This window comes from Caretta caretta, chromosome 5 (assembly GCF_965140235.1).
Source record: "Caretta caretta isolate rCarCar2 chromosome 5, rCarCar1.hap1, whole genome shotgun sequence".
Taxonomy (NCBI): domain Eukaryota; kingdom Metazoa; phylum Chordata; order Testudines; family Cheloniidae; genus Caretta; species Caretta caretta.
The window spans coordinates 46535094-46547598 of NC_134210.1; the positions used below are offsets into that span (position 1 = coordinate 46535094).

Sequence of the window (12505 nt, forward strand, 5' to 3'; positions counted from 1 at the left end):
GTAACCAGGTAAGTATATTTATAATAGACATAGGATGTACATTTTGCTTCCTAATTTTCTAGTAAAGTCTAGATAAAGGATTAAGTGCCCTAGGCTAAACACTTAACTATTCCAACTGGTTCTTACTGGATTGATGAAGGACTGATACATCAGACCTTATTCTTCAGTTATAAACCTAGTGGAACATTGAAAGTGAAGTCCTACTTTCCCTATAAATTTCTGCTCTGGCCTTTTAATGGTAGGAGACCAGAGTTGTAAATAGAACATTACATCAATCCCAATGTCCATTTCAGCTTTAAAACTTTTGGAAACCTGAAAGAGTAGGGTTTTTTATACTTTTGTAATACTTGATTTATGATAGTAATAGTGACTTTCAGAAAAAGATTTTTCCAGGTTGTTAATAACCGACTAGGTTAAACCTCAGGCCTTCTACACCTCCAGCTAGTAATAAAATGCCAGAAAATGTCCTCCCTGTTGGTCAGTATTTCTTAAGTAAATATTTCTTTCCCTAACTCAAGAAAGAAGTAGAATGTTTTAGTAGAAATGTATGCTTTTTAGAAATATTCAGAGGCTATAGCTGGAAGGTGTTGCCAATTTACCTACCCAAGTGTTTATCATTCCAGTAAATTAGACTTTCTCATTGGTAATAAAAGGTCTATATATTGAAAAGTGCTGAGTGCTGATACAGTTTTCAGGTATCATCAGCATTCAAAGATTTTGATTAATAGGAATGAAATACTTTGAGTAAACATCTTTGTATAACATCAGTCCTTGAAAATCTTTTAATTCCTTAGATATGTTGTTGAATACAACATAGAGCTAGAGTTTTTGTTATAGGGTTAGTTTTTTTAATTAACTTTGCGGAAATCTGCATTTTCTTAATCTTAAAAGTGTATGTGAAAGCTATTTAGATCTTAAGTTAATCAAGATAGATTGTCCTATCCTAGCTTATTTGCTGTCCACTAGAGGACAGCACTGCTTTTGTATCTGAATGCATTAAAGTGCAGAATATGTGCGGCATTTTCTTTGAAAAAACAAACAGCGACCTCTGAGTCAATTGTTTAAACAAAAAGCATTTAACATTTGCAAAGCTAACCAAACGAGAGCTTTTTTTATCTAAAAGATTTGATCATTTTTATTTGTTTACTTTGTGTAAGACAAACTGTTTTCTGTGATTAAATACCCTTTTGCAAAAGGAAATTTATAGCCTGTTTTCAAAAATGGAAAGTACATAATTCTCAAACACTTATCATGTTAAATGCTTGATTCCCTAAGAACAGAAGAATACAGAGAATAGAACAGATGCGAGAACAAAACAGGTTAACTATTGTATGTTAGTGGTGAGATGGTGGTGTATTGATCCAACTTCTTAACCAATCCAAGTTTTGCAAAGCAGACTTGGGTTCTCAGGCCTTAGATGCTGAGTAGGTTACTGAGCTGATGATAGATATTTGATGGAGGAGTTTGAAAGTGGATGTAGCACCCTCACTGACCATTACATGGAGCAGTTGTAGTAATTAGGAGATAAGTCTTACGGGCTCATTGGCACATTTGACTTTCACAGGGATACAGTGAGATTGCTGAGTAGCAGCTGAGGCCAGGCTATTGGAATCTATTTTTGACAGAAAAAATTAGCATGCTAAAAATGCTACAGTACATACCTGGTCATAGTTTATCCATAAAATAAAATGTTTTTCATTAAACCCCTAAATGTTTAATATGTTCAAATCAAATTATATTGTGATGATAGAAATAAGTATGTTGAAAATTTTAAGGAAACTTTTTAGTTCAATAAAGTTGTTTTTCAAGATAGTGTCATGCTATCTGAACAGTGAAGAAGAGATATCAACGTTATTATACAACTATTTCTATGATGTAAATGCTCTTTAATCTACTTTTCTCTGCTTTTAATAATTTAATTGATGCCAGGGAAGTATTTTCTGAGATTAAAATCATTAGTTTTAAAAATAAAAAAATGATTCTCCACTCTTTTCTTGTGAATGTGTTACTATTTTCAATATGTTTGAGATTACAAGCTTTGGTCACCCCCGTATCAGAACCATATAGGCATATACTGTTAAATCTGTCCCCAGTATATCTTTATTCAAGTTCTAAAGTTTCTATGACAGCTAAACAGTATAAATATCCAGTATTTTACCATTTTTGAGATCCTTAGGTAATTACAAAGTCAAACTTGTGTATAAATACAGTATTAACCAAAGTAAATCAAAACTTCAGAGTACTGATATTACAGAATTGTATAATTATTTATTGTTGATAACACATAGGAAAATAGTGCTTCATAGCTGTTAACTCTGGTATTTGGAAGTAGAAGACTAATTTATACCAGTATTTCTTACATACATTCATTGTGCAACTTCATTACACATTTGTCAACTTTGGACTAATTATTTTTGTACAGCTAGGGCAGGGCATTGCATCTTGTGATCGTCTTTCTTACTAATAGGATTCTGTCTGCTTCAGCAGGCAGTAATTGAAGGCTTCATGTACAGGATAGAAAAAAAAAAAAAAGTTTTAGCCTGAGTGGGCCATTGTCACTGTTTCTGATAACCAGCAGAACAGAAAGCAGGAGAAAACTGAACTTAGAATAGAACGATCAGAGACCAGGAAGACTGTCCCTGAGAAGAGAAAGTATGTCTTAGTACTGTTGAATTAACTATAGCAAATCCTTGTTTTGTTGTAAACAAACGTTGTTTGTTAATGTTCTGCTAGAAATTAACTAATTGTTTTGCATAAATATTGATTATTTAAGAGCAGGTATTGAGAGTAAATTACCATTTTTTTGCAATGTATCTGGTAACTAAGAATTTCTGTAATTTTTTTCAGTACTTGGACCATGAATTTTAGTCATTTTTTGTTTACAGAAACAGAAAATACTTCAGTTTTTATGTACGGTGGTTACCATTAAAAAGTCAGCATTTGGCAAATGCTATTGCTCTGTAATATCTAAGATACTCAGTTTTCCCTTATATTTGAAATAGTAAAGAACTATATTTCACACATCACTGTTGACAAATATTGATTTCAATTAAAAAATGGTGATCAAATGCTTTTTTTTTTCTCCCCCAAAAATTGCACACACAAAATAAACTTTTTGAAAAATGCAATAAGTTTAAACTGACACTCTCAAGATTAATGGACAGGCTTATTTGCCTTACCTTTTCTTTTTCTTTTTGTTTAACCTGCTGAGAAAGATTTGTTTTTTGCACATGTATAACATCCTCCTCTGCCTTCCAAAGTGCTTTTTCTAAATGGAAAAAAAAAATACCCATAGCCCAGTATATGTGACTAATGCTATAACTGACACACCACCAGTATGCGTATGCCATAGGGATAAATATTCAGACAGGAAAACTTTCATTTTCAAGTTTCCAATCTGGTTGATACAGACAGTGGGGTGAGCGATAAATTAAAAAAGAAAAATAACTAGATGATGATGTGGAAATCATCTTAAATATACTGTTTAACTATATAAAACAATTCAATTATCACAGATATCGTGGTTTTGTAACTACTGGTAAAAGTTGTTTTTTTCTTTTTTAATGGCAAACATGGTACTTGTACTCATTTACTCTTCATATTTTTCCAGGTCTATTGGTGTGCTACCCTCTATCACAGCAGGCCCATTCTAATAACTGTAACGTTCCACACCTCGTGTTGTCCCACTGAAGGTCTTTTCTGCCTCTACAAACGACTACCATTTTCAATTTAAACTTTATAGATACAACAGTGTAGTTTTCCAAGGATTATTTTGAAGCCACGCTGAAGTCTCATGTAATAATAAATGGAATAGCTTCCTGCATTTATGTTAGTGTACTCTGGTAGAAAAAATAGGGATAAAAACTGACATTGTGAGACGAAAAAATGATCCATAACTTCCTATAAAGAGTAAACGTACTTTACATAAGTGATTTATTTTCATTACTGAACGATATTGAATGGTTTTCTCATACCTAAAAATCTAGTTGATCAGATCACAATTTTGTTAAAATCCTAGTGGATTGACTATCTTAAGTGTAAAACATCTGATAAGACTTCTTCTCTTTATCCTAATAATCAGATGGTCCTCAAATAATCCTACTGTAACAACCACTACTTTAAAATATCTGAATAATTGACACAAGTGGTCATACTGATGATCTTGTATCTAAACATCAGCTACCTTATCATTTCAGAACCGAGTTTAACTTTAGAAAGGTACATACCTTTTGAATATGTTTTTACTATAGCTAATTTTTGCAATTTAATGATCTTGTGGATTTTAGGGAACAGACTTTGCTTTCCGCAGCCCCAAACAGTTTTACAGTTTAACTAGCTCTTTCTTTAACAGTGAAATAAGTCAAATGATTTTCCATTAGATGTCTGCTTTCAATAAGTGTTTCCAAATCAGTGTCCAATAGAACAGACATTTAGTAAATATTGTAATTGCATACACACTAATAGTTTAATAGTGAAATAGTGAAATAACACATATGTAGTTTCTGCAACAAATACACAGACTCATGATTTTATTAGAGAATTTTTATTCATAATGCTTATCCCCTACCTAGTGTTTTAAATGGCACGTATAAAACTGTCTGAACAAGACTGACCTCTGTTGAGGCTTTGGGCTCCATTTGCTTTATCATAACATTGACTTTATATCACTTTCAGTTTTTAATTGAAAAGGGGTAAAAAGAGCCTTGGGGCTATGAAACACTGCAGGAACTCCAGCTACAGAGCTTTTTATGTGTACATTCAGACATAATCTGCTTCTGTGTAGTCCCAAGACACAAGTGTTAAGTAAATAAAGAGACTAATAAGACTATTGTTTACTTAATTATCACCCTGTCAAAATCAGCATGAGAAATACCGAAATTTACATTGTGAAGCAAATAGTCAAGATAACAGACAAAACTAACTAAGTAGTTAATTTTTAAGGTGGTAGTTTTGTAGTTAGGAAAAAGCAAGCTTTTCCTATTGGAGGAAGACCGGGTTAGAATGCATCTATAAGCTGGACAAAAGAACTATACTGACCTGTGATAGGAAACTTTTGAGAAATGACTTGTGTCCTAAAGTAGAAAATGTGTTATGAGATTTTGAGGTGCTTAAACATAATTTTTTAAAAAATTACATGTCATTTAAAGAGAATCTGCTTCCTTCTTAAGTAGCTAATATTTTAATTAAGTCTGGAGTGAAGTTTTTTGAGTATCTCCTGATAAACTCCCTCTTTTATGTTGATGCTAATTAAAGAGCTCCCTAAGGACTTCAGTAGGCGCTTTGCAAGGCCTACGCTAATTGTTAGACATGAGACACTCACCAGTTGGTTTGCTCTTGAATAGCTGACAGCGTGCTGTCAGCACAGCAGTTTTATTTTTATGTATTGTGAGCTGTTGTCAGGGCTAACTGGGTCCTATTGTGGCTGAAGTTGTTGCGCAAATTGAGGCAGATGGCTCTGATTCAGACACGTGTCATTCAGAAAGGGGAGAGGGGATTGGCCCTGCAAAGTGGGGTCACAGTAGGTCACAGACCTGCTCTACACTTGTTAGTGTTTTCAAAAGCCCATGTGCAGCAACTCTGTTGTTCTCAAATATAACACACACACACACACACACACACACGTGTGGTACACTCCTTGTGGAAAATGGAAGACTCGGCTGTTGCCATCCTTTTCCTTCCTGTCTCTGGGGCCTGGCTGTGCATGCAGAATGAATTAACAGGATTGACAGAAGTTCATTGTGTCTAAAATGGCTTTTCAGTCAATTGCAGTGCTTAAAAGGCTAGTTTTGCTTTTAATTCCATGTAATTAGTGGGTTCTTTATGTCTTGGAATTTAATAATGGAGCATTAGATCTCACCCTTTTTTTTTTTTTTTAACAGTATTTAGTCAATAGAAAAGTGTGTCAAATGTTCTGGAGATAAAAAATTAAGGGGAGACGATCTGGTGTTTCAGAAAGATTTGTTTGTTACATAACATCATTTCATATCATGTTGGGTATTATGTTTGAGTAATTTAAGTTGAATTAATTCATCACTTGGCATGCAGAGAAAACATTTTCAAAAGGCTACATTTTAACAATTTAGAAAATGCATAACATCATCAGCATCGTTTTAGTATTGGATTTAGTTATTTTGGTATAAAATACTGAAGATTATCCTTTAACTATTAATACAGTTGGTATTAAGTTACTTGTGCACAATGGAATACTTTCTTTTAATTGAAGTACTGTGTGTTAATACACAAAACTAGAATCTAAACAATAATTTTCCTTTAAAGGGACTTCCTTGTCCATAATACAAAACAAAAAATCATGCACTAAATCTTTGTGTCCATATTAGATAATAAAATCTAAATAAAGCTATTTGTGCAGCACTGCACAAATCCTTTTTCTCAGGAATTTGTAGGAGGATTTAGGGGTTGTCCCCTGTCCTGAATTAAATGGAAAAAGTTTTGAAATTTAAACTAATTTAACTTTAGAAAGAATATATGACCAACTTTTGGCTTTATATGAACGCCTTCATGGTGTGTTTGTTTTTTCCTTCAGGTTTGCAGCTAAAACTGTGCACAGTGGGTCACTGATGCTAGTCACAGTGGAGCTGAAGGAAGGCTCTACAGCACAGCTCATCATAAACACTGAGAAACCGGTGATTGGTTCTGTTCTACTGCGGGAGCTGAAGCCTGTCCTGTCCCAGGGGTAACCTGCTTACATCTGGACTTCAGAATCTGGCACACAACAAAAGTGCCTGGCATCCACTACTGCTGCCTTTCATTTATAATAGCCCTTCCATCTGGCAGTGGGAGAAGAATACACTCTTGACATTCTTGTCTCCTGTTTTAGAATGCTAGTGTGTATCTATCATGTATGCAAGGTTTTTTTTCCTGCTTGCTAACTAAAGAACATATATTTTACTGTCATTTAGCTACACTCTTAAAAGTATTTCCCAGTTGTTCTGTCCTGGTACTTCCCCTCTCTTTCCTCCCACTCCCCCCTCCACTTTTTCCTGATGTAAAAGATAACTATTTGATAATAAAGTTTGGGGGAAATCATCTTGCCTGAGAAGTGAACTAAAATGGAAAAGAGAGACTCCAGCAGAATTTACAAGGTACACAGTATAGGATGGATTTATTGTATGAGACATGTAAAAGGACAATAGACTTACTGGAGAATGTCACTGTCCAATGAAGCTGCTTGTAAGCTTGAACTCATACATGTTGTTATAAACAGTCGTTTCCAGCTACTGCCATATTGTCAAATATTTCTAAATGTTAAGATTCCAGTAAAGTACTGTTATGAATGGACTCTTTTCTCTTTTGTTTTATAGGGAACTGACTCTCTGCATCACTAGGGATACATAAATCTTACCCATTTGAAGTAAATATCATGTGAGGGTTGCATAATGCCTGAATTTTTTAGCAGAGGAGTCTACAGGGGATTGGGCAGGGAGAAATTCATCCCCCTCATCTACTTTCAGCAAGGAGGACTGCTGTGCAGCCCTCACCCCACTGTACCCACCAATCTGCTGCCTATGGGCTGGAATATAGTGTTTTAGCACCTTCGTGTTCTTGTTACTTGAGACACTAGGTCACTATAATTGTGGACCAATTATCCAGCTTATCCCTAAAGAGGCTTTCCACCGCAGTTTATATGGGTCCACTGCAAAGAAGATTTCCAGGATACACAGAGGGTCTGCAGGCAGTTCTGCACAGTAGCACTTAAGCGGGACTTAATTTGTAATGTGGGCCTTCTGCTAGCTTTCTACAGAGGTGAATTTCATTCACAGAGACTGCTTTGCTTTGCTATGTACTGTAAATTATTTTAAAATTACAAATGGACACCTCACCTAAACGGGACCAAAATGTAGCTCCAAAAACATGCAAATTTTATTAGCAGTTTTCAGAAGTATTATATTAGCCTCTTTCACAATATTAGACTTGATAAATGCATTATTTAGTTTGCAGTAGCACCCAAAATGCACATAGTGCTTTTCAAATAAGGGACCAACAGTCTATGCTATTACCCAACTTTTTTTTAATCTAGGTGTATATTATGTTCTTTGAGTGATTGCACAATATCCATTCCACTTCAGGTGTGTGCCCAGTGCACTGCTGTCGGAGATTTTTCCCTCAGTGGTACCCATCGGGACAGTGCATGCACTGTCTGCTGCCTTGCACTGCTGTGCAGTAGTATAAAGGGCAGAGCTACCCCCAACGCCCGCCCCCAGTTCTTTCTTACCGCCCATGACAGTTGTTGGAGCCTGTTGTCTTGCCTTCGCATGTTTTTCTCCCCTTTATCTATTTTTTGTACATCGTTGGTGTCCATTTAACCTTAATTTTAGTGTTAGATAGTTTTTAGTATTAAGTTCCCTTTTAGTGTGCTTATGCACTTCAGTTTTCTTTGTGGGGTTTCATTACTGGTATTGGGGCTGTGACGCTGTCTGGAGTGACTCACAACCATACCTCAGGGAAGACTGTCAAAAACAGGGCACACAACCCAAACTGGTGGTGAGTTCTATAATTAGATTTCACCAAGCCAGTGACAAATCTGATCTTCTGGATCACTCTAACAGTCTTAACAAGGAGTCACGGACAGATCCCTTAGACTCTCCAGTCTATCTTGCCACCCAGACAAACAGGACTTAGTGATAAGTGGTCACCTACACCAAAAATCACACCACATTCAGGTTGCTTCCAGTTCCAAGAGACCAATCATTTACTTCAGATCAGTGGGGTACCCTAGATCCTATACCACATGCAACACCTGTAGCCAATCCTGTAATAAACTACCTAAAGGCTTATTAATGAGAAAAAGAGATAATTAGAGATTAAAGCAAAGAAACATATATGCACACCAATGAGTTACCGTCTAAATCCTAAGAGTGACAGAACTGTAGTGATGTGTCTACTCAAAGTGTCTTTCAGGGCAGATACAGGAGGGATCTCTGGCTTTAGTTTAGAGTCTCTGGCCCTTCAAAGTTCAAACAGCCAAAGAGATGCAGTGTCTTCTTGTCAGGGATTTTTATCCCCTTCTCCCAGAGTTCAAGATGATGGGATGAGTTCACGTGCATATCTCTTCTTCACAGGTGGGGGTGGGTGGGAAGCAATCAACCGTCTTTTGTCCTCTGATGTTCCACAATGGTTTGTCTGTTGTCTATGGGCCTTTTTTTTGTTGTTGTTGTTGGGCGGGAGATAACACCTCCTGTGGCAAACTAGTATGGCATACTTGGTAATGTTTCTCTCCTCACTGGTGCAGGGTTGTTTACAGATTATTCAAAGCAAACACTTAAAAATATTGTCTTATAAATGGGATATAGATATTATAAGGAGATTAATACATGCAGCAACATACAAGCATTTCATAGAGTATAAATACATTCCTGTGGCAAACTGTGGCATACTTGGTAATGTTTCTCTCCTCACTGGTGCAGGGTTGTTTACAGATTATTCAAAGCAAACACTTAAAAATATTGTCTTATAAATGGGATATAGATATTATAAGGAGATTAATACATGCAGCAACATACAAGCATTTCATAGAGTATAAATACATTCTTATAAGACTAATGCCTATTTTGAGCAAAACTAACGTACAGGTGATGTGGGTTGGTCTCCAGCTACGAGTTGTCAGTTCTTAGGTAATGGCTGCAGCCTGGGCAAGAGCTAGCATCTGGCCTGCCAGTATCATCATCATGCCTTGGTCACCAGACTCTGAGCCCTGTCTTTGCTGTAAAAAGCCAGTGCCAGTGATCCATGCTCCAGTTGCCTGAAGTGTCTCAGAGAATCACATCAGGGATCACTTTCAGATTTGTTGAGACTTTAAACCAAGGACCAAGAAAGACAGGAAGGCCAGACTGAAGTTTCTACTGATGAAGGCCACTCTGCAGCCATTCTTAGAGCCTTTCCACTATGAATGGGTACCAAGCACTTCGACTTCAGTGAGGAGTGCTCCCGCTATGTTGGCTGAGTCCCAGCACTGGTTGCCCTCCACGGTACCAAGAAAGACATGTCAGACCTCCAAGGAAACATCCAGGAGAGATTTCAGAGGAGCAGCCGTGTTAGTCTGTATTCGCAAAAAGAAAAGGAGTACTTGTGGCACCTTAGAGACTAACCAATTTATTTGAGCGTAAGCTTTGGTGAGCTACAGCTCACTTCAGCGGATGCATTCAGTGGAAAAACTTTTCCACTGAATGCATCCGATGAAGTGAGCTGTAGCTCACCAAAGCTTACGCTCAAATAAATTGGTTAGTCTCTAAGGTGCCACAAGTACTCCTTTTTATCCAGGAGAGAGAGATCCCTGGTACCAAAGACAGCAGCCATTCAGACAAAGGTATTCGAATACACTTGAAGTTGAGGCACTCACTGAGACAGTCTTCTACTCAGGGAGGTCTGTTGATTCTGGCACCAGCACAGGCATGGTCAATACTAGCTTCTGAAGCAGCACCTTAAACCTCAGTGGTGCCATCCAGATTGACCCACCAGCAGCTGTTGACTCCAGAAGCTTATGTAATGGCAAGAAACTTATTATGCATCTTGGTACCAGTATCAGTACTGTCAGCACCTTCAGTCATCTGAGTGTCTGAACATACAGTGCTGTCTAGGGGGAAATGATTTCTCTAGTGCCATCATCTCTGTGGGGGAAAGGGTTTTCTGTGTAGGGTTTCAATAGTGATACACAAAACACCAGGTGAATCTTCAGAAAGTGGGGTAGCTGGAGTTGAAAAGTGACTGGATTAACCTGTCACAGGATTTTAAAAGGGCTAAGGAACTGAAAGTTCAGCTTGTGACCAAGTCTGTCTGTGTGGAGAAGCTCTGTGGAGAGTCATACCTCCTGGCCTACTGTGCAGGTGGGGTCTTACTGTCAATGCTGGTCTGAATACTGCTTATAATCTACTCTTGCCTTTTCCATATACTTCTTCCTGGGCCCAACAAATCTGCTGCACCAGATCTGAGGTGGCTGGGTTGGAAGAGGACACAGGTAATTGTGGGTGGAATTTGGGGTGGTACCCATAATTGGGGGGCGAGAAAGGGGCTTTGACCCCTAGAGGCATGGTCTGCATTGTTGTAGGCAAAGCCCACGTAAGGGAGAAGTGAGGACCAATCTTCCTGGTGATGATTTAATGTAGCATTATAGACATTGCTGGAGAATTTGGTTGGTTCTTTCAGCCTGGCCGTTGGTCTGGGGGTGGTAAGCAGAGGAAAGATGTGTGGACTCCCAGCAGGCACAGGACCTTGCACCAGAACCAGGCCATGAACTGAGACCCCTAATTGGAGGTGATGTACTCTGGAAGGCTGTGGAGGTGGACTACTTGGCTATTCCGTAGCTGGGCTGTTTCTTCTGCAAAGGGGGGGAGGCCTGTGCAAGGGATGAAGTGAACCAGTTTGGTAAAGTGGTCCACTACCACCAAAATTGTCATAAATTTGTTGGACTCCCATAATTCTACAATAAAATCTATGGCAATGGCGGCCCCTGGTCAAGATGGAGGAGACCGCAGGACGTTGGTAAGGGCACAAACACGCAGGAGACGATGAACAATTGTATGGTTGAGGGTATCCGGGGGCCACCAAAAGGAGTGGGATATTAGTCTTTGGGTCTTGATGCACCCCAAGAGTCCTGCTAGGGGGAAATCATGGCATAGTTGCAGAACTGCCACCATTCCACACAGACGCGGTCCCTTACATGCATGATCCCTTCCTGGAAGTCATGTGGTTGCCTGTCAATAGCTTGTTCATTAGGCAGTATTTCTGAGCCAGAGGTGGAGCGTATAAATCTGAGTATATCCTGGTGACAAGCTGCACTGAGAAAGTCGCAGGATTGAGAATGAGGATTGGTTCCTGGCTGGGGCCTCATGGATTGGTATTGTATCTTTGGGACAGGGCATCCACCTTGCCAGTTTTAGATCTGGGGTGGTATGTGATAATGAAATTGAATCATGAGAAGAATAGCGCTCACTGAAGATGCCTGCTGTTGGTTTAAGGCTTTCACCATATAGAGATATTCCAGGTTTTTATGGTCAGTGAATACTTGGACCATGTGATGAGCTCCTTTCAGGTAGTGATGCCATTCTGCAAAGGCAATTTTTATCGCCAGGAGTTCCTTGTTCAGTATTTCATAGTTCAGCTCTGTGGGGTGAGCTTCCTTGTGTAATAAGCACATGAGTGTAACACTTGTTTGAGACCAAGTTGCAGAGAAAGGACAGTCCTGGTCGCTGCACTGGAAGCCTCAGCTTCTACAGTGAAGGCTTATTTGACATTGGGGTGAGCCAATATGGATGCCATAGTACAGATGAATTTCAGCTGACAGAATGCATGCTGGGCCTCAGGAGACCAATGGAATTGGGCATTTTTCGAGAGGAGAGTGGTGGGAGTCTCAAGTTGTTTTGAAAAATTCAGACTAAATCATCAATAGAAATTGGCAAATCCCAGGAATCATTGCAGGTCACATACAGTGTGTGGAGTCAGCCAATCTTGGATGGCTTGAACCTTGCATGGGTCCATCTTGATCCCTTCT

At 38.4% G+C, this 12505-nt stretch overlaps 1 protein-coding gene across 3 annotated transcripts in view; it reads left to right on the plus strand.

Moving 5' to 3' along the window:
• AP3B1 (adaptor related protein complex 3 subunit beta 1) overlaps positions 1-7299 on the plus strand; it is a 344461-nt gene extending 337162 nt beyond the window's left edge. The window contains exon 28 of one of the 3 annotated variants that reach the window (XR_007356822.2): positions 6545-6683. Coding sequence is in view for 1 of the 3 variants with exons in the window: in XM_048851142.2 (XP_048707099.1) it covers positions 6545-6698 (154 nt within the window). In the remaining 2 variants the exon portion in view is untranslated. Of the gene's footprint in view, positions 1-6544 lie in introns of all 3 variants that reach the window. The other 2 variants (XM_048851142.2, XM_048851143.2) reach the window with 2 other exon arrangements.
• The last annotated feature ends 5206 nt before the right edge of the window (positions 7300-12505 follow it).